This window comes from Gallus gallus, chromosome 12 (assembly GCF_016699485.2).
Source record: "Gallus gallus isolate bGalGal1 chromosome 12, bGalGal1.mat.broiler.GRCg7b, whole genome shotgun sequence".
NCBI lineage: Eukaryota > Metazoa > Chordata > Aves > Galliformes > Phasianidae > Gallus > Gallus gallus.
Window position 1 is genome coordinate 5,241,479 of NC_052543.1, and position 27,754 is coordinate 5,269,232.

General features: G+C 41.9%; 3 protein-coding genes across 56 annotated transcripts in view; all 3 read left to right on the top strand.

Annotated features, from left to right (window-relative positions):
* Positions 1-2,611, top strand: part of CNBP (CCHC-type zinc finger nucleic acid binding protein) — a 69,391-nt gene extending 66,780 nt beyond the window's left edge. For 23 of the 54 annotated variants that reach the window (XM_046899791.1, XM_046899788.1, XM_046899796.1 and 20 more), the window contains 4 exons: positions 225-344; positions 627-719; positions 904-1,102; positions 1,543-2,606. In XM_046899791.1, the coding sequence (XP_046755747.1) occupies positions 242-344; positions 627-719; positions 904-1,102; positions 1,543-1,660 (513 nt within the window). In that variant the 5' untranslated portion in view covers positions 225-241 and the 3' untranslated portion in view covers positions 1,661-2,606. Of the gene's footprint in view, positions 1-224; positions 345-623; positions 720-900; positions 1,103-1,542 lie in introns of all 54 variants that reach the window. The other 31 variants (XM_046899767.1, XM_046899773.1, XM_046899774.1 and 28 more) reach the window with 4 other exon arrangements.
* Positions 2,612-3,667: 1,056 nt separating this feature from the next.
* On the top strand, positions 3,668-13,750 carry ISY1 (ISY1 splicing factor homolog). Its single transcript, XM_414311.6, has 11 exons — positions 3,668-3,720; positions 3,852-3,874; positions 4,784-4,835; positions 6,096-6,161; positions 6,885-6,927; positions 7,094-7,206; positions 7,895-8,012; positions 8,552-8,674; positions 10,224-10,330; positions 11,369-11,455; positions 12,956-13,750. The coding sequence occupies exons 1-11, from the start codon at positions 3,718-3,720 to the stop codon at positions 13,061-13,063; spliced, it is 843 nt and encodes a 280-aa protein (XP_414311.1). The 5' UTR covers positions 3,668-3,717; the 3' UTR covers positions 13,064-13,750.
* A 2,099-nt stretch (positions 13,751-15,849) lies between these two features.
* CECR5L (cat eye syndrome chromosome region, candidate 5-like) lies at positions 15,850-26,856 on the top strand. The gene is made up of 8 exons (XM_414312.8): positions 15,850-15,981; positions 17,451-17,660; positions 18,087-18,199; positions 19,450-19,543; positions 20,979-21,012; positions 21,895-22,069; positions 23,802-23,990; positions 24,575-26,856. The coding sequence occupies exons 1-8, from the start codon at positions 15,859-15,861 to the stop codon at positions 24,972-24,974; spliced, it is 1,338 nt and encodes a 445-aa protein (XP_414312.3). The 5' UTR covers positions 15,850-15,858; the 3' UTR covers positions 24,975-26,856.
* Positions 26,857-27,754: the final 898 nt, after the last annotated feature.

Here is a 27,754-nt window from a genome sequence, read left to right on the forward strand (position 1 = left end):
TAAAACTCTTACTCCAAGCAAAGCTGAAATGAGATCCCATCTCTTATCATGGCTTTAATACTACTGTACAGATACAGGACAAGAAAGTTCAAGTTTCAAGTTCTGCTTTGTTTTCAATCCCCATGCTAGAAGGGCATGTAGCCTCTGAGTTTCTTACTTGAATGTTTGGCTGGGGCAAAATGTTCTAATGTTTTGTTCTTGTTTTTTTCTTTTTTTCTCCTTAGGCAGGTGATCTGCAACCATGAGCAGCAACGAGTGCTTTAAGTGCGGACGCACTGGCCATTGGGCCCGGGAGTGCCCAACTGGGATTGGCCGTGGTCGTGGGATGAGAAGCCGTGGCAGAGGTAACTGCTTGCTGGGTTTTCTGATCACTTGCACAGTGAGATCTGTCTAGCTGGCTGATTTGAGTAGTGTGTAAAATAGTCTCTGGTCTGCCAAGAAGTAATACTGAATTTGTTAATGAAGTTACCTGGTTCTTAACTCTGTGTAAGATTTTTTTTTCATGGTTTCTGAGAGTAAACCTAATTGGTCAGTAGTTCAGTTGGCAGAGTCCTTGATTAACTCTTACAGATGAAGTTAAGAACGTTCTTAAGCATTTTTTCCCTCTTGTTACCCATATCAAGCAGGCTTCCAGTTCATGTCTTCATCTCTCCCGGACATCTGTTACCGCTGTGGTGAGTCTGGCCATCTTGCCAAGGACTGTGATCTTCAGGAGGATGGTAAGTATCAATAAATATTCCCTCTCTTCAATTACACGGATGGAGGCCTGTGGTTGAAGAGAAGGATGTTGTATGTTCATCAGAATTAGTTGGAACAGACAAAAGTCCTTCGTTAAAAGCATCCTACACCTTACTTAACCAAGGTTTTATAGTCTTGTTTGGTATGTTTTTCTTATTGTGGAAGCCTGCTATAACTGCGGTAGAGGTGGCCATATTGCGAAGGACTGCAAGGAGCCGAAGAGGGAGAGAGAGCAGTGCTGCTACAACTGTGGCAAACCTGGCCACCTGGCTCGTGACTGTGACCATGCGGACGAGCAGAAATGCTACTCTTGTGGAGAATTTGGACACATTCAAAAAGACTGCACCAAAGTGAAATGCTATAGGTAAGAGCTGAGGGAAGAGGTGAAAGTGCAAACTGAATTCTTTCTCTTACTTTGAGGAGATTAAGCTTCAAACTTTCAGCATAGCTTACTTTCAAAAACTGCTATCTACTGATACTCAAAACTGAGAGCTGTTAAATCGGTTTAAAAAGCCAGCTTCAAAATCCTGCTTGTTTTGTGAATGCAGGCCTGTACCAGCTGCAGATCTTCTAGCATGCACAGTGATGACTGAGTTGATCACTTGGGAATTGGTTCTTCACTATTGTTAAAGACAGTAACAGTCCTCATGTCTAAGAACACTGACGCAGAAGTTTTGAGTGCAGTGGTAGCATTGCATGCAACCTCAGTAGATAATGCACTTGACAGAGTGGGTTTGCTTTTCTGTGCAACTAATGAATGGTTTCATTAAAAGTGTTCTTTTGTTTTTTTTACCCCCTCCCCAGGTGTGGTGAAACTGGCCATGTAGCCATCAACTGCAGCAAGACCAGTGAAGTCAACTGCTATCGCTGCGGCGAGTCAGGGCACCTTGCACGGGAATGCACAATTGAAGCTACAGCCTAATTATTTTCCTTTGTCGCCCCTCCTTTTTCTGATTGATGGTTGTATTATTTTTCTCTGAATCCTCTTCACTGGCCAAAGGTTGGCAGATAGAGGCTACTCCCAGGCCAGTGAGCTTTACTTGCCGTGTAAAAGGAGGAAAGGGGTGGAAAAATCAACTTTCTGCATTTAACTACAAAAATGTTTATGTTTAGTTTGGTAGAGGTGTTATGTATAATGCTTTGTTAAAGAACCCCCTTTCCGTGCCACTGGTGAATAGGGATTGATGAGTGGGAAGAGTTGAGTCAGACCAGCAAACCCTCTCTGGGTTACATGGAAGTGATCCTATGCAGGAGAAAAGAAATTCTGGAAGTGTCTGAACTTCCTCATAACTTTAATTTTATTACAATGGCCTTGGATTGTCTGACCTCAGTAGCTGTTAACACCGAGTAATATCTGTATCAGGCCCTACCTAGAGCATATAGCTGAGTGGGAGTAAATAAACAAGATGCACATGCCTGTTGATGGCCACGAGAGAGAGAGAAATCAGGAATAAACTTTAAAATAACAGTAATTCAGTCAGTGAATGTCCATGTCGGAGAAACAGAACGTAATGGGAAGCTTTCGAATAAATACTTCAAAGTAAATCTGAAACCCAGACATCAGTGCTCATAGCATATACAATTTGGAGCTATTCAGGAGTTGCAAATAAATGCATTTTCACAGAAATCAAGATGTTATTTTTGTATACTATATCACTTAGACAACTGAGTTTCATTTGCTTGTAATCAGTTTTTAAAGTAAGATGGTAAAAGCAATTGAAGTCCTAGAACATAGAAAATGTAATTTTAAACTATCAATAAAGCTGGAGGAGGAAGGGGAGTTTGGCTAAAATTCTTTGTTTATTTTTGGTTTCCATGTACACAGTGCAAAATAACATATTAAAAAGGGGTATGTGGAGGTGTAAAAAGTTCAGTTTGGACTTCTCTTTTGTTCTGCCTTACACTGAGCTCCTGTCCTGTAGCATCAGACTGCAGATGTGCAGTCCTTGTTCCAGGCTGCTGATGTGCCGGTGGGTTACGTGTTCTCTGGGGGCTCAGGCTTCTTACTTTGCTCATGTGGATAAAGTCTTTCTTCCATTCTGACACTGCTGAAGGCGCAACATGTATTAGATGTCATCTGAAGTAGTATCATGGTGTGCTATAATACTTTGGCCTTTGGATGTCAGCACACAGACTAGTTTTTAAAAGGCTGAGAAGTACATGCTGTTACCATGCCTTGTTCTATGAAATAACTCGTTTATGGAGTTGCACTTGAGCTGGAAGTGCATCATGTCTATTCCACATGGTGTCAATGCGGGCAGCTGTTAACTGTCAGGCAGCTGCAGGAGGTGCTGTGCTGTGCTGTCTGTACCTCGTGAGTTTCCATTTGCCTCAGGGTTGTGAAGGAAAACCTTCAGCTTGCGGTGCCCGAGCGTTGCCCTGATGGTGAGCGGCAGCCTGCGGGGTAAGGAGGCAGCAGTGGGAGTGCTGGTGTGCAGCTGGTAGAGCGGCTGTGGGTGCTCCCGTGTTGGGCGGTCTGTCAGGAGCTGTGGGTCGTGTTGGGTGAATGGAGGAGGTGCTCCGTGTGACGGCCGTAATCCCTGCAGGTAGCGCTTGCTGTGCTGGAGGTTATGCGTGCGGTGTGTACAACGCCTGCAAAGAAATGCGCCGCATTTCTGAAGGAAAACTGCTCGGTACGCGGGAGAAAAGCTTTCCTCAGATTTCTGTGTTTCAGTACCCTATCCTGTCAGAGTTCTGTACAGAAGCGCACTGTAACGCCAGGCCGGCACAGCCCCTGAGCGCGGGGCGCAGCAGCCAACCAGGCCACCTTCTCGTCCCCCGGGCCGCGCATGCGCAGATGGACGGTGCGGCGCTGACGGAGCGGGCCGCAGAGTGGGGTGCGCACGCGCACGAGAGCGACGCGCCGAGCGGAGGCCTTTGCCGCCATGCAACCCGTTGAGGCTTATTTCCGCTTCCGGCGTGACGGTGCGTCTTCTTCCGGGTCCTTCCTGAGGTGGCGGCGCGGGATCGGCTGCAGTCATGGTGAGTGCGGGGTCTCGGCCCCGTTGTTGTTCTTTGCGTGGCGCTCGGGGCTCCTCCGGGCATCTGGAGAGGATGGGAAGTGAGGAGCGGCCGGGCGCCGTCTGGAATAACGCATTTGTTTTCGTTTACAGGCTCGGAACGCGGAGAAAGCCATGTGAGTACGGCTGGGGATGCCGATCGGGCGCGGCCCGGTGCTCGCTCCCCGCAGCGGGCCGCTCCGTACACGTACTGCTCATTTGGGCCTCGGGGCAGCGTCCCTCGGCCCTGCGGGCTCCGGAGCTCAGTCCTGTCGCCTTGCGTGGGTCAGGAGCAGCGCTGCCCGCATCCAGAGACCCGTTCTGAAGCAGTGCCGTTCCGACAGCGGTTTTCAGCACTTTGCTGCGCGTATTGCGGGGTTCTGACGGCCCTGAACCAATCGGTGTGATACCGCGTGCTGGCAGCAGCTCTGTTCCTTAACAGTGGGTGGAGCCCATAGGATCGGCTCAGGTGTACAGTTATGTAGTTAAAGGAAAGGCGTAAATGGCTCTCTCGGTTGTTTTGTGCTCTTTAACATAACGACTAAATACCTTATTAACAAAGATAACTGTGTATTAAAAAAATGGCCTGTGTAGTCTGCTCGGTTGTGAGAGACTCAATGTAGTCATGCTGATAAACTCAGCTGCAGACTGAGTTTGTAGTACGAACTGCTGCATTCCTCACTGATGCTTTTCTCCTCTTGATTTTTGCGTTTTGCTTACCTTGATGCTAAGTGAATTTTAATGCTTATAACTTAGTGACACCCTTTCCTGTTAAAATTTAGCATGCTGAAATATGCTAATTAGAAAAATTAATTCATTTCTTGCTTGAGTTTGTGTTTATCAAATAAAGAAACCACTGAGGATTTCTAGAGTTGAAGCAGTTGCTGCTGAGAAGAGGTAGCAAATGGATGTTTAAGCCTTGCTTTTCTACAAACAGTATTAAGTGTATAACAAAAAGCCACAGCACAGCTTGTTACTGTTGGAGTGTAGATGCGTAGAAGTAAATTTTGCTTCCTTTGTGGTTGTTTTTTTTTTTTAATTCTTAGGACAGCCTTGGCAAGGTTTCGTCAAGCTCAGCTTGAAGAAGGAAAAGTTAAGGTATGATGTGAAACAAACAAACAAAAAGCCTTACAGCTTCGTTCGCTCTAAGCAAGAGTGGCTTGCAAGCCGTGTACATACCTGTGTGCCAGCTTCCAGGAGGTCTGTGTGCTGGACACAGGTGTTGTAGAGGAGTTAGATGTTAGTCATCTGGGAAGTGGTTTGGGTAGGAACTATGTTTCACAGTGTGACCAGAGAAAAATGCTGAATAGGATTTTCTTAAATAACCTGACTTGAAGCTTGTGTATGTGTATGTTTGAGAGGTACATTGGTTGGGCTGATAACGGGGGCAAAGATTGGACATCGTTTACATTTTACGTAATATTTTAGGAAGAATGTCACTTAGTTTAAAAAGCTGTAGTAACACTTAACTGGAGGCAGCGTGCTGGGCAGGAAACAATCTTTTGAGATTTCTCTTCTGCAGCTGCTTACAGAAGTTGATGTGCATACGCTTATTTTTACTGATTGTAATCACAGGGTTTGCTTGGATATTTCCCCAGAAAAGGTTGAAAAGCCCTTCTCATGATCTTCCCGTTTGTTGGTATAATAATAATCTTGAAACAGGACCTTCAAGAGCATTCTGAATTTGAGGCTTGCATATGACCCAACATTCACATGTTAGTAAACCAACATGTGATGTCTGCAGCTGTACATAACTGCCTGATGTTTAAGGGTAAACTTGTGGAAGCACTGCAGGGAAAGAGTCATAATGCTTGCACACAGAGTCCTGGGAATAAGATGAAATATTACCTGTGTGTGCAAGTCAGTGGATTGTGGTGATTAGGAAAGTGGTGTTTTGGATGAATGATAGTGGGGAGATGGTAAAATGAAGTTATCTTGGAGAAAAGTTACAACATTTAGATAGTAGCAGTTAAGAAAGAAAGGCTAGAAACTAACAGCTGCTTGGAAAGCAGTGGGTTTTATGTAAATGGTAGTATGGCTAAAAACTGTGTGAATTGCAGCTGTCTTAAATGGAGCATTGTTTTTGTAGAACGGTATTGTGGGGTGATGCGAAGAAACAGATGACAAGTTTTGCTTTGAATAACATTAAATTAAGTATTCTGTAACGTTCTTGGTGGTTTAATTTGGTAGGTCTGTAAATAGTCATTTTTTTTTCCAATTCTAAAAAATTGGTGGGAGCAGAAAGTACTGGAGGCTGGTAGCATGGTTTGGGACTAATTGAGAGGTAAAGTTTGTATGAAGTGCTGGGAACATATTGCTGGGTTCAAGCTTTGCTGAGTGTGACTTTTTATCAAGTAGGAACGAAGACCTTTCCTTGCATCAGAGTGTAATGAATTGCCAAAAGCTGAGAAGTGGAGACGGCAGGTAATATGAAACTATAGTTTTCTACTTATGTAACAGATTGAACTTCTGTAAGCGGGCTGTCTGAAACTGAAGTGCTAAGTGTTTCAGAATTCTTGAGTATACTGGTACTTAAATCACAGAATGCTTTACAATGGAATATGATATCATTCACCACACTTGTTCAGAGCTGGTGCAGCCATGTTTAACTACCTAGGGCCATATCCAATCCGGTTTTTAATATCTTATGGGATTGAGATTTCACAGCTTTTTCTGGGCCCCCATGGAAGTGATTGAATACCATCTTAATGAAGATTGGTTGGACATTCTTACCCCTTGGCAAATCCTATACTGACTGCTCCTAGTCACCACCTGGGTTCTTCACCTTATTTGGGAGCCTCTTTTGGCAGATTTGCTCCATAACCCTTTGGGAGCCAAGGTCAGGCTGACTGGCCTGTTAGACCGTCCTTTCTGCCCTTCTTTGCCTGAAAAGTCAAAGGTGAAGTTGCTGGAAATGTTTATTAGGAATCTGGTTATGATTGCTGCTGTATAATAATTCCATTATTTTAAGCCTCTAAGGTACTAGATCTGTCTGAATGAAATGTTGATATTTGAAATTGTTAAGCTCAAATCCACTTTCTGGATCAAAACAACTTCTAGAAGGTTCTTTCTAGGTTTTCTAGTTGGTTGGGGGGTGGATTTTTTTTCTTTATGAAGAAATTCACTTCTGTGTTCTTGTTTAACTAGATCATTGGGGAAATCTCCAAGAAAGTGGCACAGATTCAAAATGGTAAGTTTTTTTCTAATAAAATTTTGTTTGAATCTGTAGTCCTAACCAGTTAGAGTAAGAGTAATGGGATTCTATGTGAGTTATATGCTTAGTGTTGGATTAATTCTGAAGTGTTCTGGAGCTTCTTGTAAACTGCTTAATTTATTGTCTCTTTTCCCTCTGATAGCTGGATTGGGTGAATTCAGAATTCGGGACCTGAATGATGAAATAAACAAACTTCTGAGGGAAAAAGGGCACTGGGAAGTCCGAATAAGGGAGCTGGGAGGTCCTGATTATGCTGTAAGTGTAGATTATTTTGTACTGTGTAGTTCTTCTGCTTACAAGTGACTAATAAGAAAAATCTGTTCAACGTTTGTTATTTGTCCAGTGTTTACTGGAGAGGAATTTAATTCAGACCCTAAATATTCTTTCTAGCATGATCTGACATACTTGTTTCCACGATGAGCATATTTGGCTTTCCATTTGGAATGCTAGTTTAAGTGGTGTTACCTTTCTGTTAAAAGTTCACGGCAGTGTTCTGATTTTACCCATCAGTAGGCATTGGTCTTTCTGTTCTGTACCTCATTGATGTGTAGAATGATTTTAACTTGGGTCACCTTGTTACTGCTAAAGATGGAAGTAATGAGACTCTCCCTTGCCAGAGCACTGTGTGTGTGTTTGTTGTCAGACATAGTGGCACTTTTTTGCTGTCCCACAAATCCTACTGGCACAGAATAAAAGAGCTTTAGGTATTTTGTCCAGGTGAATCAGGTATGGGTCCTTCATGGTTTACACTGTTGTTTTAACTGTGTGATTTCTAGTATAAGTAGATGGTATATAAAAATGAGGGCATTTTACTTGTTCTCTATCACTTCAAACCACCCTACATCTGTTCTCTCAATCCTTTATCTCATTAAGATGCCCAGGAAAGCAGGAAATACAAGATGGAAGAGGAATAAAACCAAGCAGCTAACTGTTTATTTTTCAGAGAATTGGACCGAGGATGTTAGATCACGAGGGGAAGGAAGTTCCAGGGAACAGAGGTTACAAATACTTTGGAGCTGCAAAGGATTTACCAGGAGTTAGAGAACTTTTTGAGAAGGAGCGTAAGTAAATATAAACTCTTCCTGAATATGAATCTACATAGCAGTAGCTCTTGAGAATAACGTCTACTGTAGTGCATAGAAAATGCTAGTAACTGTATCTTGTCAGAAATGAGTGAGAATTGCTTGGCAGGCCTGCTGAGTCAAATCTTTATTTGCCATCTGAAAAAGAAATAAAAAAAATTATGGGAGGTGCTGCATTTTCTGCAGGAATTGAGGACAGTTTTGTAGTTCATTTTGAATGGTAATATTGCTCACTGTGGGGACTCCGGGATAGGGAAGGAAAAAAAATAATAAAAGGAAGACAGGGTTGCCAGAGACTGGGAAGTATATGATAAGAAGCCACAGTCTTGCATTCACACAGGTTTTTTTTGCAGGACAGAATAAAATACCAGTGCTCCTGATACTGTCAGCAGTTTAAATAATCCACTGGTTATTGGCTTAATGTGGTAGCTGTAGTTGTTGTGAGGTTGGTAAGAACCAGAAATGTTCTGCAAACTATCCAAGGTTGACTTATTAGAACGATGGTCATCTTCTTCCAGCCCTCCCACCACCCCGGAAAACCCGTGCGGAACTGATGAAATCCATTGATGCAGAATACTATGGCTACAGGGATGAAGATGATGGCATTCTAGAGCCCCTGGAACAAGAACATGAGAAGAAAGGTATGCAAGATTCAAAATCCAACATGAATAATCATTGGGTTTTACTTGAAATAAGCTGTGTAGACACCAGAGTATCCTTGTGACCTCTAATGTGGACAGAAGTCACTCTTAACTATTCCAGAAGTGACAACATTTTTTACTTGGCTTGTGTGTTACTTCATGGTGATGTTCTCTAGTAATTCTGATTCTGGATCTAACACCCTATTTCCTGGGGAGACCTAGTTCCAAACAGAGGTGCACGGTTCTGAAATGAACAGTTAAATAACAAGATTTGACATTTCTTTTCATGTCCCATGCTGTCAGTCCCAACCAAATACATCTTTTGAATGAGAGGCACTTTTTTTCCCTACTCTACTGTAGTGTTTTGTAACAAAGCAGTGGTCTTGTCAGGTAACTTCTTTGATCCTTCTGCCTCCTCTGGTTAATTCTCCCTCTTGCAGCTGGCATAATGATATAATATACTGAATATACTGATTGTGCCACTTGGGGTAGAGAACCTAGCAGAACCAATGCATGAAAATGAAGGAAGAAGGAAAAAAAATCTTTTTAAGGGTCTTGGCTTGAGTTAATGTGACTAATGTAACCTTGAGTTTAATTTTCTGCACACACTGCAAGGAATGACTACCTTTTATTGTGTTATTAATACACATTGTGTAAGATCCACTCAGTGTCACTTATTAAGTTCTTGTGACTTTGGCCGTGTGATCAGAAGAGTTAAGTTGTTGTTTAAGTACTGAAAAAACTTGTATAGCTTTTCTGTTACGGAAACCACACAGGACACAGTAATGTGATTTAGATTTTGCTTTCTTAGGGAGAGCATTTTAATGTTAACTCTTGGAGCCAAGGGACTTGACTGCTGACTTCTGTAGCTGTAGGCATTTCTGCTGCCTAGTTGCATGAGTCTTTCACCTCCCTGGGATTCTTGAGCGCTTGTGATGTGACCAGTGAAGCTTTTTAAAAAACTTGTATTAGTAAAACTTGTATTAGAGTTCTTAAAAGCTTTTTTCATAGTAAAGATGGAGCAACCTAACCGATCCTAGCTAGGAATGGGTTAGAATTTGGATCATGGTACAAAATGACAGAAGTGCATTATGAGATGAAAAGAAAGTGAATTATGTGGGTGATGACTCATAATCATATTTAATTAACTACGCTGTAACCGGTATTCCTGTAGCCACTGACATGTTACAGAACTGAGTTGTTTAGCATGGCCATGTGACCCTGTTTTTCAGTTCAGAAGGTCAGTTGTTTTTCCATGACACTTGGACTCAACATGTCTCCTAAACGAACATTGTTACATCATAATAATTCCTTACATTTTGCTTAGACAACTCTAACATCAAGGACTACAGTAAAGGTGTGTTACTGATGCTGAAGATTTAACTGAGAAGTTTAAGTCTGTTGAAAAAGCTTTGGAAATAGGAGACAAATTAAAGGAGTTCTAGCTGCAGTTGTTGAAGGACCACTGTGGAGGAAACTGGGGTTACAGCTGGACCATACTGCTTTAAGTTGCTCTCAGATATGCTTGCCGTTTTCCTTTGCTAAACAGTTATAGCAGAAGCAGTGGAAAAATGGAAAATGGAGAGGGAGGCAAGACTTGCGAGAGGGGAGGAGGAGGAGGAAGAGGAAGAAAATATCTACGCTGTTGATGATGAGGTATGTGATGGCTAAGGGGATGTTACTTTTTTTCTGTCTTCTGTGCTGCCTTCTTCAAAGAAGAGTTATTTCATTGAAAACCTTTCTGCTGGTGCTGAGTTCTGCCTAACTTCCTATTTAATTGTCCCTGTTTAGTAATAGATGAGTATATTTGGTCTAAATTTAGAGAGGGATGAAAGCTGGTGGCTAAGAACAATGTTTTGCTAGAATGAAGAATAGCAAACAGCTCAGACCTTGTTATGATTACCTGTTGTTCCCTGGACTGCTGGTATTTGTAAGGTTAACAGAGCAATGTTGAGTCATGCTTCTAAGTATAATCTACACCAGTAATAATGTAAGTGGCTTTGCGTGCAGTAAATTTCACTCTGTCACTGCATAGCAAAACCATTCTATAATCAGGGTCTTTTCATACTTGAATTCTGATAGAAGGTTTTGCTGATGGTGCAATCATTACTGTGACATGGTTTTGCTTTTTTTCCCCTGCACACAAAGGTAGTAAAGATCATTCCTAATGCTCTCTGAGCTTTGTGAAAAGTGATATGAGAACCAGTTCTTATATCTCAGTTTGTACCTAAGTGAGTTTGTCACTAGAATAAAGAAAGGTAGTCCTGTGTTGTTTGTATTATCTCATGGTTCATAAGCCCAGCTGTCAGGTGTGACAATGAGCCAGTATAGTTATACAGGGAAATGGTATGTTATTCTTAAGGCATGTGCTTTCTTCTTGATTGTTTAGCTCTTTTGTTTAGAGCTGTGCTATGGCAGCCAGGGATATGTGGAAAAGGGGGGGATGGTGGCTTTGTGTTCATGCTACTTCCACAGAAGAGAAAAAACTATAAAGAACAAAAGCAACAGTCCTGAAAATGTAAAACAGCATGACAGCTGAATGTGATGCTTGACATGATCTGTTGTTGTTTGGTCCTATACATCTCCATCCTGCATTGTGTATTCCTGTTCACTTTCTGTTTGGTTCCTTCTGGCAGAACTGTTTGACTTCTTCAGAAAGCAAATTTGATGTGGCTTCATTTTTTTTTTTTTCAGTCTGATGAGGAGGGTGGCAAAGAAAAAGAAGGCGAAGACGGCCAACAGAAATTTATTGCACATGTTCCAGTGCCATCTCAACAGGAGGTAAGACATCAGAAAACTGGGCTGCAGAGATGTGCTCCTTCTGTGATTTTATTCTGTAGCTGCTTAGTGCTCTTCCAAATGCTATGAAATTGACGAGAAATAAGGCACCACTGCTATATCCATCTTCATCAGAGAATTGCCAAAAGTGTCATAAATATTGAATAACACCACAACCCATTCATACTTGTCATAGAATCATAAAATTCTGGAAGAACTAGACCTGGATGGGGTAGTTCAGGTTGGGTCTCATAAGAGCAGGATAGAGGGGGAGAATAACTTCCCTTCTAACCCCATTTCTTTGAATGCAACCCAGGATACGACTTGTTTTCTGGGCTGCAAGAATATGTCGTCAGCTGATGTTCAGTTTTTTGTCCACCAATGCCCATGTCCTACTCCATAGGATTACTCTCGCTCCCTTCATCATCCAGCCTGCGTCATCCAGCCAATATTTGTGTTTGAGCTTGCCCTAACCCATATGCAGGACCTTGCATTTAGCCTTACGAACTTCACAAGGTTTGCACAGGCCTACCTTTCAAGCCTGTCAAGCCTCTGGATGGCATCTCTTCCTTCCAGCATCACTCCACTTGGTGTTGATAGCAAAATTGCTGAGAGGTGCACTCAGTCATGGTCAATTATGATCAATTATTTATCAGTTGTGATCAGGATCACACTGGTTTCCCACTAAATCTTTATTGTGCTTTTCTGTTAATGGTCTATTTTTTTCAATTTAGCAATCAATTCTAAATTGCAGAGTTTGCTCTCACTTACCTAAAATGATTTTGGTGGCATGACTTTGAATGACAGTTATATATCCTAGAGCTATTTCAGTCCATATTACATTAACCGTGATGGGTAGCTTGATACACAACTCAATCAAAAACATTCTGGAGTTATGTATGCATTGGTAGGTATGCCTGGATGTCACTCAGATGGTTTGTGGTATTTTACCACCTACTGTCATCTTGTTAGATTACAATGCTGTATTCTGTGAAGTCATGATCCTGTACCTTCAGCAAAATATTTTTAATGGGTTGTCAAAACTGTAAAGAGAGAAACAACAATTGAAAACATCGCTTTCTGACTGATGGCGTTCTCTAAATGGAGAGCATAACAGGCTGAAGACTGGTTTTGACTTAATCATTGATTTACATAGCAATCTCTTCTAGTTAGAAATTAGTGTAGTCTTTTTTAAGTGTCAAATCATTCCTTATGCCTGTGGGATTTTGCATTTTGGATTCTAAACTACAATTGCAGCTAACTTCCTCGTTAAAAAGGGGAGGGGCAGAGATCTGAAATAAAGACATCCATTGTGTTGCTTCTTTTGAGTTCCATGAACACTTTAATATTCAAGATGATATTCCTGATTCATCTCTGTTCCACTGATCTATACTAGCACAGGCCTCTGTCACTGCCTCTTTTGCGTTTCTTCCTTAATAGTTGGGCATTCTTGGTTTCAGCATCTCAATTAAGCTGAATGTCTTCATGTTTTTGTATTTGCAGATTGAGGAAGCTCTTGTACGGAGGAAGAAGATGGAGCTTCTTCAGAAGTATGCTAGTGAAACTCTGATGGCACAGAGTGAAGAAGCAAAAAGACTTCTAGGATTATAACATTGCACTAGGATGTCCTGTTCTATAATCTATCCTAAAGCAACAAAGTTTCTTGTATTCTGGCAGCAACAAATTTAAGCTCTGAAAGTCCTGTGAATATAAAGAGTAAGTTGTGGTTAAGTTAGTGTTTTTTATGGAAGGGAAAACACCCTTTTTGTTTTATCTGCTAGGATGACTTGTACTTTGGTGCTGAGAAAGATCAAGCCTGGTTTAACTTGGTCTCTGCATCTTCAGTAAACAGTCTTCAGTCCTTTCACTTTGTGAAATGGTCTGTGCAGTGGTGCCTCTTACAGGTAGAGCAGCAAGCCAAGTGACTTATGAGCCGTGGGAGAAATCTGATGGTTCTGCCATTCTGTATCCTGACTGTAAGTGTACACGTTTTTCTCATGTTGAATTTAGCTGACCTGAGTCCAGAATTAACTTCCTCTTTGATGCCTGGTTAGTTTACCTGAACAGCCTAGGACCTATTTCAAAATGACTCGATGGGCAGATCTTATGATTGGCTTTGAAGGTGATTTGCTTCTTTATATAATGTGTAATATGTATGAATTTGTTGCCATTTTTGTGGTTTATAGCCATGTTTGTGTGAATTGCCTGAATGCTGGATATTTCAGCAGCTATTGTAAATACTAGCATCTTTATAATACCTTGTTCAAGTATTTTTAGTAAAATTTTTGTACAGACTGATGTCTTGTTTCATTCTGGCTTACAGGATCATTTTCTTAATCACAGTGAAAGAATGGAATCATAGTCAGACGTGCAGTGATTTGAAGTTGTTCATCCCCTGCTGCTCACAGCCTGTGTATAGTGGTAAGAAACAGCACAGCAGGGGGTCTGCTTAGGGACTTACAGTGGCCCACATTGTGGTATGGATCTGAATGAAGGAAACTTTAAATTGTACAGCCAAGGAGTAGAAGTGCTATCTATGGAATATAGTGTTCAACAACTAACTGTGCCAGGGGCCTACAGAGTTTCTAATTGCTTTTAATTTCTATTTCTGTTTTATTTTTACTTCTAATTTAGATCTATTGTAACAAAGGAGCAAACTAGTATGTTTCTGACTAATTTGGTGTGCTCTGAGTTGCTGTATGCATCTTTCTGACACTGTTCTTTGGTCTTTGCTGTTGCCCCTTGAGTGGTTTCTGGTCTCGTTTTTATAGAGGTTAATGCACTTGGTTTGCAGGCTATTTGTACTGCTGTGGAAGGCAGTATTTGTCCCAGAGTTCCTTCCCTGAAATTCCTGGCCACCGAAGATGAAAGAACAGGCTCCTCCCATGTTGGATGTGCCAGTACTGGGTCAGAGCAGCACACTTCACCTATGGGATTGTTCAGTGTGTGCAAGCTGCAGGCTCTGTTGCCCAGCACTAAGCCACCAAGTTCCTGGGTCTCACTGAGTTGGCAGGCAGCCTGTTAAGTCCTTACTGTGCTTCAGGAGTTGGTCAGCGAACCACAGTATGGCAAAAAGGGGAACAAATATAAAATAAAAAGCCATCTGGAACTGCCAGATGGGCTTGCCAAAAAGGCAGACAGAGTTAAAGCTTGCTTGTAAACAGCCCCTTTGCCACCACGCTTCCAGTAGGCTGTATTTTTTCTTTTTGTTCAGTATGATGACTGTTTTTCTTCTAGTGGAGGAGTACTTGTAAGAGAAGTGCAAGACTTGCTATGCTCTGCAGGTAACCAAGCTAGACTTAGTGGGGAGTAAACCCACTAGCTTTTCTGGCCTGATGTGGTTTGGGAGTTTGTGCACACCTGTGGTTGATTCCTTCTGTCACCATAAGCATGAAAGAAAAAGGACGGACGAAGATTTGGGACAAATGGATGATGAGAACTGGCATAAAAATGAATAAGCAGAAAGAGTGAGGGAAAGTTAAAAACAAGATATTAATTGTATTCATGTTCAGAAGAGTAGCTGACAGCTCCGAGCAAGACCAGTATAGTGAGACAGAAGTCTTTGGGGCAAATGCTGATCTCCTCTGACCAGCACAGAAATGGAACGTATGTATAACAGCGCAGTGCGGAGCTGTGCAGTGCGAGCTGCCAAACACTGCAGCACTGCATGGGGAGTGTTCTTCGTGTCTGAGCCAACAAACGGTGCCGTAGTTGTTTCTCAGCAGTGACCTCTAGCAGTGCCTGCGTACTGCTGGCTTTGCAGGCTGTTCGGCTGCCGTGAATCTGAACTAGCAGTTTGGCTTGGAGAATGGAATGGTGCATGGGCTGTGTGCTAACTGCTGCAGTGGGTGTGCGGCTGGACTGAGATGTGGATGTAGTGGGCTTGTAACTACCAGCAGTGCCACAGCTCAGCTTTGACTGCGCCTGGGTGATGGCGATCACCGTACATGTGCTTGCATGTGCTTTTCTGTTTTGGAGATCTGCGTTGTGCAGGATCTCGGCTGGACCGTGAAGGAATGACCTGTGGTGCTTGAGTTGTTCTGTTCTGCAGCGTTCTGCGCGTGCTGTCGTGTTTCAGAAATGCGCTGGCTTTGTCTCATTGCTGCCAGCCGCTCAGTGGTGCTGCTTGGAAGCGGCCCCCACCCGCCGTGTATGGGCCGTGTGGGCTCCGGAGGTCCGTTTCTCCCTTCCGAAGTGCCGGAACGCGCGTATGGCGGAGATGCGCCGCTCCCCGGTGGAGGTGCCGCGCCGCGCCGCTGCTTTCCGTGGCGGCGGCTGCGGTTCTCCCGGCGCCGTGCGGGCGGTGTCCCGGCGGGGCGGGGCCTTCCGCGGGGCGGCCTCCGGGGCGGGGCCGGGGTTTGAAGCCGAGGCGGCGGCGGCGGCGCGGCCGCTCCGGTAGTTCCGCCATGCGCCGGGCGCTGCCGCTCTGCGGGCTGCTCGGGAGCGGCGCGGCGGGGCGGCCTCCCCGGCTGTCGGCGTTCGGAGGGCGGCGCGGCGGCCCGGCGGCGGCCGTGGGGAGCGGCGGGAAGGTAGGCGAGGGCTCGGCGGGGGCTGCGCGGGGCGGGGCGCGCCGGAACGAAACCGAAACGGCCGCGGACGGCGGCTGCGGAACGCGGGGAACGGCGGCCTCGGGGCGGGGTCCGCGCGCTGCTGCTGGGCGCCGTTCGCTGTGCGGAGGGCGCTGCGGGCGGTGCCGGCGCTGCTGCACGGCACGCGGGGCGGGCGTTTGTTCTGCCCTAAAGCAAAGGGCCGCGGTTACGGAGGGGAGGAAGGAGGGGGCGTCCGCGGGAGCTCTTCCGAGTAACGCTGAGCGGCAAACAGCGGCAATTCAGGGATGCCGTGGTGCTTTTAGGGCGCTGACTCCGTTAGATTGGGCTCTGTAAGGGAACTCGTGGGTGTTCCAGGTGTGCGCTGTGTCGCACATGGGGAAGTGCTCACGAGGAGAGGGCCGCGTGCCTCGGGCGGCGGCGTCGTCCACCTCAGCGCTGTGCCCGGCTGTGGGAAATGCATCATGAATGATTGATGGGGAGCAGAGTGCCGCTCCAGAAGGCAGGGAGCCTTTGTTGCTTGGCGGCTCGGTTCTGTCCGCCTGTCCCATCGGAGGGCTGCAGTAGCAAAGGCTGTCCCGGCTCCATTGCCCGCAGTGCCGCCCCTGTTGTCCCTGTCACGCTTAGCCCTGGCCCTTATTCTCTCAGTCCTCGTTGATCACATGCCGACAGAGATCGTAAACCTGAAGCCCTGGGCTCCGTTTCAGGGCTGGTTGAAGAGTGAAGCTTCGTTCCTTCTGATGCTGTAACAGCCCTACCTCACCCAGCTGGTTATGATCCTTCTGGCCCGATGAACCCAATTCTTCACTCATTCAAAGGCAGAGAGTTAAAAATCTTAGTAACAGCATTAAGGAGGTGCCAGCTTTAACAGCAGGCATTCGTCTGCCGTGTACAGAGCCAGGAACTGCTGAAGCACTGCGTGAGGGCCAGGAACAGATAGCCGTAGTAGTGCCGGGGAACAGAAAAAGGACAGGTGGCAGCAGGAGCAGTTCCAGCACCTGGATGTCCTGTAAGGGAGGAGCCGTGCAGTGTGTGCCATCACGCCCTACCCGCTCCTGCCACGTTTCCATTTCTTGTGGTTGTTAGTGGGTTCTGTCAGTATTCTCTGCATTAAAATTGGCTCTTGGCTCCCAGGTCGGGTGAAATCAAGCAGACTCAGTGGCTCAGCAGTATGCACCTTGTCCCACATCGTACCGCCTTACCTCAGTTTGTTCCGGTCTCTGAAGCCACGCAGACTGGGCAGAACCCATGGGCCGTGTGGATGAGGAAAAGCGAGCTGTGGTGTTGTAGCACGTGCCTGTAGGACACGTTAAGAAGTGCAAAATAAAAGATCCACTCCTTCCCCGTGGAAGTGTGTATTTTAACTGAGCTTCAGGTTTTTATTTTTTATTTTTATCACGTATGTGCGTGTATGGACAATTAATGTACTCTTGCTTTTCAACTCCTTGCAGCTGAACGTACTGCCATCCTTTGGGTTTCTTTTCGACATTGACGGTGTGCTGGTACGAGGAAAGACTCCAATACCTGCTGCAAAAACAGCCTTTCAGAAGCTGGTGAACTCTCAGGGCCAGTTCTTGGTGCCTGTAGTGTTTGTCACCAATGCAGGGGATTGCCTTCGCCAGAAAAAAGCAGATCAGTTGTCCCATGTACTGGGAGTTCCAGTGAGTAGCCTAAATCCTGTGTATTTAGTTAGTTACTTGTGGTGAATGTGTCTAATGCGCGATCTTCCATTACGTGCTGCTCAGTGAGTTTTTGTTCTGGTACCATAGTTAACGCTAGAGCAGCTCTGAGGGTTCTGTCCCCATCTGTTTTCTAAATGAACTTAGAGAACCTTGTTTGTGCTGAATAGAGGAACTGTGGAAGCTGGAAGGGTTGTGTTTTAGTAGTGTAGTTATGTCTTTTTTTTTTCTGGGACGTTATCAGTACTTGAGCTGTGATTTTAGGAAGAAATGATATGGCAGGGTTTTATGTAGATATGTATGATTGTTTTGTAATTCATAGAGTTTGCATACCTGTTAATTAAATCTCTGTATAAATGACTTCTCTGAAAAGCAATATACTCCTTTTTGTTTTTAAATTCCAAACAGGTTTCCCAAGACCAAGTGATGATGTCCCACAGCCCCCTGCGGATGTTCAAACGTTATCATCCAAAATGTGTTCTCGTATCTGGACAAGGACCACTTCTTGATATTGCTCAGGAGTATCTTTAAAACAACAAAAGAAACTTTCCATTGAAGTATTTTCCTTAATTGAGTTCAGGAGGCCAAATATTTCAACACTGTAAATTCAGTATTGAGAGTTCACTGATTAGCTGTGGTAGTTCTTAATGTCAAATTTATGTTTTGACAATGATTGGTTTATTGATTTTTGCTTCAATTTATTCTACGCTTTTTCACCTTACTATTACGTGTCTTTAATGAGGAAGGAGAAATGACTATTATTTCTGTGACTTACATGTATGTAGTGAGCCTTTGGCAGAAGGGTTTGTGTTCTCTTGAGGATGAGAGCATGGCATCCTCCGGTACTCTGCAGTAAATCATGCAGTTAGCCTTGTCTTAGAAATGATATTTCAGAGCCTGAATTTGTTGGTCTGTTCTTTCATCTCCTGTTATCATCTTCATGTCAGCCTGCTCAGGTTACCTGCCACTGTTCGTTAGGCTTGTTAAGAGAGAAGTGGGTGATAAGATTGAGTGCAACAAATAAGAAGCCAGTTTGTTAGAGTGCATTTTTACAGGGGGTAATCTTATTTCCAGACAAAACTACAAATGACCCGTAATGTTAATTCTGAAACAAAACCCAGTGGCTTTGCTTGTATAATCAATATATTTAAATACCTATTATTTCCATACTCACTGAGAAATTCTTATTGTTAGTAGCATCCCTCCTACTTCGGGATGAGCAGATTTAGTTTGGTTATGTCTTAAGTGGGTTAAAATTAATGGGATGTGTGTATATTTAAGAGTGCCACTATGCAGACCTGGGAATTTTCTCACTTTCTGCTCCTTTCTTTTTTAAACATATTTCTAAATTTGCCTTAACTACCTGCAAGGCATAGTTAAACCTTATTGGTCAGTCCACTGTTTTGCAATAGACTGAGCTTTCTTTCCTGTAATAATTACTTAAGCTGTTGACTTTTTGTGTTTATGTAAAGATCATCCTGGGAGTATTGCAGGCATTGAGTGCCTTCTTCCTTTTCATCTCGTGTTTTGACCCAGCTCTCTACTCCATTTTTGTCCCAAGACTTCAGATGTATAGGACTCAGCTTGTAAATGAAGCAATGATTGTTTATCTCATGCAAGAAAAAGTCTTGAATATGTTGCTTTCATTCCTAAATAGTTTGTTTTACCAGATGGTAAGCAGCACATGTTAACATTAATTGACAAAACTGAATTACAGATTTTAAAAAATATTTTGATATAAGCAATTCTGCATCCTTAACTGTTCTCCCAGCCTTGGGTTCAGCCAGCCTGTCACCATTGAGATGCTGCGGGAGAAGTACCCTTTGCTAGATGTCGTTGACCATGACAGAGCGCCTGGCATTCTGGTGAGTCTGTTTTAAATGTTTTTATTTGATCTTTAGATGGCATTCAGCACTGGAGGGTCAATATTTGAACTATAGAGCTGGTGATGTTGTCTTATGTTGCATTGTGACTGCTTTTATTTCCTGCTTCTCTATTTGTTTTATTGCAACATTTTTCAAGGACAACTGTGCAGAGTTTTTCTTCTGTTAGTGGTAATTCCTTAACAAGTATTTGCATTTTGCAACTTCCTGTTGTGCCATTATTACAGATACCTAATTCAAAATCTCTTCTGGAAAGCTAATTGGCTTCCTCGGATATGTGGAAGACGAAGTAAGCTTTTTCTTCCAGTAGAGGAGCGTTGTGGAAATGGTTCTATAGGCCATGAAGTTGCTTTGATTGTAAATTAATGATTTACAGATAAAGTTTTCTCCAAAAGGCTGCCTTTATTGTTTATACAGTTACTTAATTACATTTAAATATTAACAGTACCTACTGCTAGTTTACATAAGCAGCATGTTTTAAACAGAGCCTTGCAGAATTTCAGAAAGAATTGAATGCATATGCGACAAATACATATGTGTATATTGTACTTATACAGGGTCAGTAAATAAAGGGTTTCTTCCCCTGTGTGTAGTCAAAAAGGTCTTTGTTGTGGCTCATACAATTCATTACTTAATTATATTACCTTTTGCCTTACTTCTCAACCATGCACATTCAGAAATTCAAAAGACTATTCATCATCTTGTCGTCATGGCTCGTAGATCACAAAGTAAAAACTGTTCAGCAAATATACGATGATTAACAATATATGTTTTCTTAGCAATGTTAAAGGTACATATTTCCAAATATGTATTTCAAAAAAGGACAGGTGGCAGCAGGAGCAGTTCCAGCACCTGGATGTCCTGTAAGGGAGGAGCCGTGCAGTGTGTGCCATCACGCCCTACCCGCTCCTGCCACGTTTCCATTTCTTGTGGTTGTTAGTGGGTTCTGTCAGTATTCTCTGCATTAAAATTGGCTCTTGGCTCCCAGGTCGGGTGAAATCAAGCAGACTCAGTGGCTTGAGGGCTGTGTTACTGCTATAGAAAAATAAACATCCGTGCTTCCAGACAGAAGTGAATCAAGCAGCTGGAGCTCTGAGTCTTGCCAGAGGTAGTTGAATAGATTGTCTGAAGCTTCTGAATGTAGAAAGCAATAACTTGCCTGCTGTCCATTTGCTGCTAGATTTCAGTTTAGAACTTGCCTGCTGTCCATTTGCTGCTAGATTTCAGTTTAGAACTTGAAATGCACGTTTCAAAGTAAACTGGCCGTGGTTGCTGGAGCAGTAGCTGCACCAAAATAGTGCATTTCCCTTCAGTGTTGCGAAAGGCAACTGTGGGAGCTACACTTGAATTTATTCTCTTAGAAACAGTAGTAGATGTTTAATCTTGTAGAAAACTTTCACTTTTTTTCTTATTTCAGTACCCCTCTGCTGTGGAGCTTCCCAAGATTGAGGGTCAGTTATGTTTACTTAATTTGCGACTATCCCTTAATAGATGGAATATCTTTATTGTGCTTTTCATTATCATTAGAATTTATTTTCAGAATGCTGGTGATACTGGGAAGTTGACTGAGGCAATTCTAAAACTCCCTCACTGGTGACATCTGTTATTAACACAGAATGTATAAGGTGTGGTAAAATTGTTTTATGTGTACAGTTTTCAGCCATGTGTTTTTAAAGTTTCTGAAGGAAGGGGAGGTCTGTCTTCCTCCTTCATCTTCCTTCAGCAGGCTGTTTTTGAATTCCTTTTAGATATTAAGAATGAATCGACATGTTCAGAAATAACTGGTCTTGATTTTACAGTATTCAGGAGGGCCACCTCAGAGCTGTAGTGTGAGAAGTCTCTTATTTCAGCATACCATATTCATCCTCACCTTGTCTGAAAAAATGGTTACAATAAAAACTAGCCAAGGATTTAAAAAAAAAGTGCCTTGATTTTTGGAGACCAGAAACTTGTCTAGAAACAGCATCCAGATTCTGTTTTAACATGAACAAATTGACATTACTGATGGATTATTTCAATAGTGTACGTGAACGTACAGTGTTCAGAGGTACAGAGGACTTAGAAGTATAAATAAAGTTAACATTTTGTGCTGTGAAACAATTTGGCCATTGCAAAGAATCAAAGAATTACTTAAACTTACAGATTTTGCACTGGGAGCTTTGTTACTTCTGATATTATCTTATGAGTGAGCAGGAAACATTAAAACATTATGTTAATGCAGCTATTTCATTTTGTCACCTTTAAATGAAGTTAATGTTCAGCCTCGTTAAACCAAGTTTGTATCAGAGGTATGGTGCTCTGTTAACTCTGCTACGTATTTCTTGGTTTTATAGCTGTTGTTTTGTTTGGGGAGCCTGTCAGATGGGAAACCAACCTTCAGCTGATAATAGATGTTTTGCTGACAAGTGGCTATCCTGGAAATCCGTATCACCATGAAAATTACCCTCACATACCTGTACTTGCTTGTAATATGGATCTCATGTGGGTAGCTGAAGCACAATCTCCAAGGTAAGTGTAACTATAGCACCATGCGGGCATGTCATGTGGCATCTTAGGTTTTTCCTCACTTCTTCAATACAATTAATGGTCAGTATTTCCATACAGAATGTTTATATGGCTCTGTGGTAGGTCTCAGGTTCAAATACAACATTTCAAAAGCAGTGCACTGTCAGCAAACACTGCCTTATTACTACCTGTGTCACTGTATCCAGGAAATCGGTTGCTGGAGATGAGACTGCTTTTATGATGTAAACATTTGTTTCCTCACTCACAAAAGAGAGATACTTTTGCTTGAAGGCTTAGAGTTTGTCCAAAGGGGAAAAAAAAAAAACCAAAAACAAATGTAATGTTTCATTTAATACTTTTTTTTTTTATTTTCCAACCTACAGTTTCTGGCAGGGTGAATTGTCACACCAGTTAAAAGCAATGAGTTCTTGAGCTGAACACAATATAGTGTAAAGGAACGTAAGAAAAAATGAACAGAACACATAGGACAGCGTGGCGTGATCTGAGAGTGTTTTTACTTTATGTTGACTTTAACAGAAGGAAGTTCTTTAACATGTTTATTTCCCCTGCCCTTCCCCTCAGTGTAAAACCTGAACATACACTGAAATAGAAATTGTTATTATTGTGACTTGATAATGGGCTTGGTCTCAGGTAGGTGATCTTGCCAGATATTCTTACTTGGTGATGAAGACCATATCTAACACACTAGCCAACTATGTATGTATACTAGTTCAGCTAGAGTAAGGTAATGAGAGTGTGTGTATACATACATACATACACACATACATGCATACATATATATAATATGTGTAGTAACTAAGAGACGTATTTTCAGTAGTGTTATTCAGGAAAGATCCAGCAGTAAAACTGAAATAAAGTTGGCTTTTTTCCTTTGAGTTTGTTACCTTGCCTGTTGGAAGGTAGCTCCCTGACTGTGTGGTTTTAAACTGTTGTTAGTATTTACTGGAAATAACTTTATGCTGACTTATTCAGAGTTCTTAAAGCAACAAACAGGGTAGAGAGGGTGAATGAAGTGATATATACTAGTTCATGCCTAATTCCATATGCTGATTTCACTAATGACATAAAACTGCTTCTTTGGTCGTGAAATTACATCTTCTAAGTTACTATTGTACTGCCTTGGTTGACGAGCCACATCACTTTCTATTAGCACCTTGCTTGGGTAAATAAATTGAGTTACCAAAAGCTTGCTGCAGAATTAATTTGTTCCATGATTTTTTGCATCTCTTGAGAGAAACCCATGAGTTTTCTGTTTTAATATTATATACTGGATTTTGGTATACTCTTGTTTTTAAAGACAGATTAATTTTCCTTCTGCTGGTTTCTGACTTTCCATTTCTCCTCTTTATTAATTCAGCTGCTTCTGTTCAGTCACTGCAAAGAGCAGATCACAGCTTAGGCATTATTTCAAAGGGTATCCCTTTTGTAAATGATCAGATCTGTGTAAATGCATGCAATGATATTGCAAATTGTTGCTACGTTTTTAAAACCAATAAGTTCCAATTATGTTTTCTTCATTATCATCTTTATAGGTTAGCTAATCAGCACTTAATTATTATTGAAAATGCTGTGGGAATGCTGCATGCAAATGGAGGGAAATCTCATAGTAACAGGAATTGACCCATAAAAGATAATGAAATAAAAAAGAACTTGTTTTTTTTTTCCTGTATACTTGATACAATTTGATTTGTCACATATCTTTCCATCTTTTTAGGTTTGGCCATGGGACATTCATGGTTTGTTTGGAAAACATTTACAAGAAGATTACTGGCAAAGATCTGAAATACGAGGCCTTAATGGGCAAGCCTAGTGAATTGACCTATCAGTATGCAGATTACCTTATCAGGGCTCAAGCAGCAGAAAGGCAATGGAAGCAACCCATTCGAACTCTTTATGCTGTTGGGTAAGAAATAATAAGTCTAATGAATACATCAAGTAATTACTTTCAAGATAAATACTGAAAAATAAAAATACACAACTCTTTGTTGTGTGGTTGGACCCATTATGTCACTGTTGGGACAACCAAAAATGATCAGCACTGTGTACTTATGATGTTTTCATGCCGTGCTGTTTCTAACCTTCAACTTAATTCTTAGATATTTCTATGTACCATTTCTGTGTAAGTATGAAAGGGAGGTTTTATGTCTCTTTTTAGTTTATTTAAAATGCTCTTTAAGCCTTTAACAAAGAGTTTGTGAAAGGGTGGTTTTGTTTTCTTAAACTTACTGGTATAACACCCACAAGCTTTGAGTAGTACATGACGCTTTAAGGAATATAGAGCTAGAGTTGATTTGAGGTGTAATTGAACTTGGTCATATACTACTATGCACGCAGTGACATTGTAGAATCATTTTAATAGAATGAGATAAAGCTCTGTTGTGAAGTTATGGAAAATGCAGAATACATAGTTAAAACCTTGATGTCTTCTAATACACTTGAAATTGGAGAACTAAAATTGTGCTGCTAAAGTACTAATTGTATTTCCAGAGATAATCTCATGACAGATGTCTATGGTGCTAACCTTTACAATCGCTATCTTGAAGAGAAGAATTCCAGAAAAGGCTCAAAAACATGGATTCAGGCCAAAGTTGCTGGAGGCAGACGGTCTGAAGCTCTCTCTCAGGATGATGAAATAGACAACAGCTGGGAGAATGAACTGGCATCCTCTGCTGCTACCCACTGTAGGTCTGTTCTTGTTTGTACTGGGGTTTATAACCCTCACACAGAGGTATCCTTGGATACCAAGGAGAGCAGAACTGAAATGGTATTCCATGGCCACAGAGATTTTAGGTTTGATCCTGGTTTAGTAGAACCAGACCATGTGGTACCAGATGTTAATGCTGCTGTAGACCTGATCTTCCAGTTGGAGAACTTTACTCCTAATTGAGATGACATGATTTCTTCAGGACTGTTCAGTGTTATGCTTTTCTTCCCCTAAACTGTGCTTTAAAATCACGCCACAAACTGCTTTTAATTTTTTTTTTTTACTTTTTAATTTATGTAATATTATATGAACATGAAAGTAGATTAATGTGCTTAATATGCTTACTGTTAAATTAAAAATCTGTTTAAAATACTTAATTTAAGATTATATAACTATAAATAATACTTTTAAAGTATTTCAAACTGTAATTTCTTGCTTTAGCTGTCCTTTATTTGCATCTTATTCATTATTTTAGGTATTCCAATAGTAATTTTTCATAATTGCTTATGCTTTATTGGTACTTAAATTCCTATGTGACCATTCATTCTTTCCTTTCTTAAAAGATTTACCTTCAAGTTATTGAAGTCTATTGAAATCTATTGAAATCTTCAATAACTTGAATGTCTTTAACTGGGTTGTTCATACAATTACAAGTTGATATAGAGCACGGTAGGTATTCTGCAAATAACAAGCACTCTTTCAAATATGTTGCTTCACATAAGAGTTGAATTTGAGTATGTTTTGTCTCTGTACTCACTCAGATGTAACCATGCAGCCTTTCTTTCTATCTCTTTTCCAATTTTTCCAATGTATCTGGACCTGCATTGCTGCTATGCTCTGACACGTAAAGCCTTAAAAGAAATGTCAATATAAGCTGATGAAGGCTGAGTTGTTAACACAAATTTTGGAACTCCTGCTAACTGAACAGTCATAAAGGGAAAGCAGCTAATAGTGACTGTTCTGTTTCGTTGTTGCCTTTTTATTTGCACTTCTGTGGGGAATTTTGGAAAGCTTTAGAAGTTGTTTTGGGCATTTCAGCTGGACTTCTCACTGAATGAGTGACTGCTATTTGGGCAGAAAGTGCCTACTAGTTTACTTGAAGCTTTGTACCACTGTGGTAGCTGACTGTCCATGAGTGTAATATGTTTTGTCTTGTGTCTATGTGTTTGGTTCATGGATTTTTATAACTGTTCCTTTTAAAAAAAACCCTTATTTTTATAAAATACTTCTAACCGTTTTAACCCAAAAGATGTATTTGAAAATGTCTTCTGTGTTGGTTATAACACAGTGAGACAACACTTGTGAGATAAGCTGTGTCTGTGCTTTATTGCTTGGAAAACGTAAGTCAATTAAATGCTTAAAAATGAAGTCAACTTACAGGGAAGTATCATGTAAATTCACCTTAGGACTGGTGAGGTGTGGGATCTGTTTTGTTTCACAAATAAGAAATTGTACCAACAAATCTGAGAGTCTTCCATTTTATGGAGTTTCTGCAGAAGTAGCGGAATGCTGCCTTACATTCACAGCTGGTGGCGTAAGGAGAAATGACTTCCTGGCCAACTTCTACGCTGCTTATTATCCTGAAATCAAAATCTGAGTACTCTTCATGTCATGAGGAGAACAACATTGCTACCATTAAGACAGGCTTTTGTTGTGTTTTCTGTTTGCATACCACTCCAGTCACTTCCACTACTGTCAGGATTGTTGACTAATTCACTCGTGTTTCGTGAGTAGCTTTCAACATACCTTGCTGGATGCAGGGTTCTAAGTTTAAGGATGCTGTTCCAAATACTGTATTTTATTGTTATTCACTGGGAAACTATTACAGCAGTCCATCCTTACCTTTCTTACCGTTACAGTGAGTGAATGTGTCTGTTTCTTCATCTCTTTTCTGTAATACACCAACTACTTATGAAGCATGGCAAAGAATGTTGATAAGGTTTTGTAAGATGTCAGGATAACTGAAGTTGTGTTGTTTCAGTATTGAAGCACGTTGCTGAATTCTTTCTTACTGGAAACTGTTTCAGACCTTCAGTGAAGCAAGGAATAAAAATGCAGAAGTTGATGGAGAATGCGCTGTTCAATTTTTCTCCTCCCCCCACCCCAGATATGCATGAGCATTTCAGCATCAGTTGTCATTTCTCTGTCAGCACAAAGCAAAATATAAGCAGTTGTTGCCACAGATGATGAACAGAGATGACCTTTATATTGGATTTACTGCAAAACTTGAAAGAAATGTTGGCATAGTAAGGCGCTGGCCACAGCATGCTAGCGAGCTAGGCTTGTTATGTCATGTTGCACAAGTGAAGGTGCTACACTGGCAGACTTCTCCTTTGAATGTTGTAGCTTGTTTACTCAAGAAGTGGTGAAGGTGAGATTTTCTTTCCAAGTGTCATAGAACGTTGCACCAGAGTCACTAATGTCATGGGTAATGTTGTCTGTTAGGAATGGGGCTTTCAAGTGACTCCTTGGTAAACGAGTTAGTGTGGAACTCTGTAGAGGAAATGTCTCCATTACTTGAAAGGTAATGCATAAGGGTAAAGTGAAAACCAGCATGGTAAAATGTTCTTTCTAGTCAGTGAAGTGTGAGGTGAATGAATACCAGATTTGTTGAGAGAAATCAGTTTCATATTTTTTTGGGAGCATTTTTGAGGAATTTGAGGAGTGTGATAATTAAAGCCAATTTTAAGATATTTCTTCATATATAAAAAAAAAAACCACCTTGATTTAAAATAAAACTTATTATGTCACATCTTGGACCTCTTAAATGTCAAGAAAGCAGTGATCGAGTTTGTAGCACGCCCCACATTTTGGAGCTGGGTGCCATACACCTGTCGGTGCTGCTGCCTGTGGATCACAGCGGCGCAGCTGTGAGAGCGGCCTCAGCGGAGGGCCCGCGCTGCCCTCGCGCGCCACGCCCAGCCGCGGCGCTGCCGTGCCGGTGTAGGCTCTGCAGGCGGGCC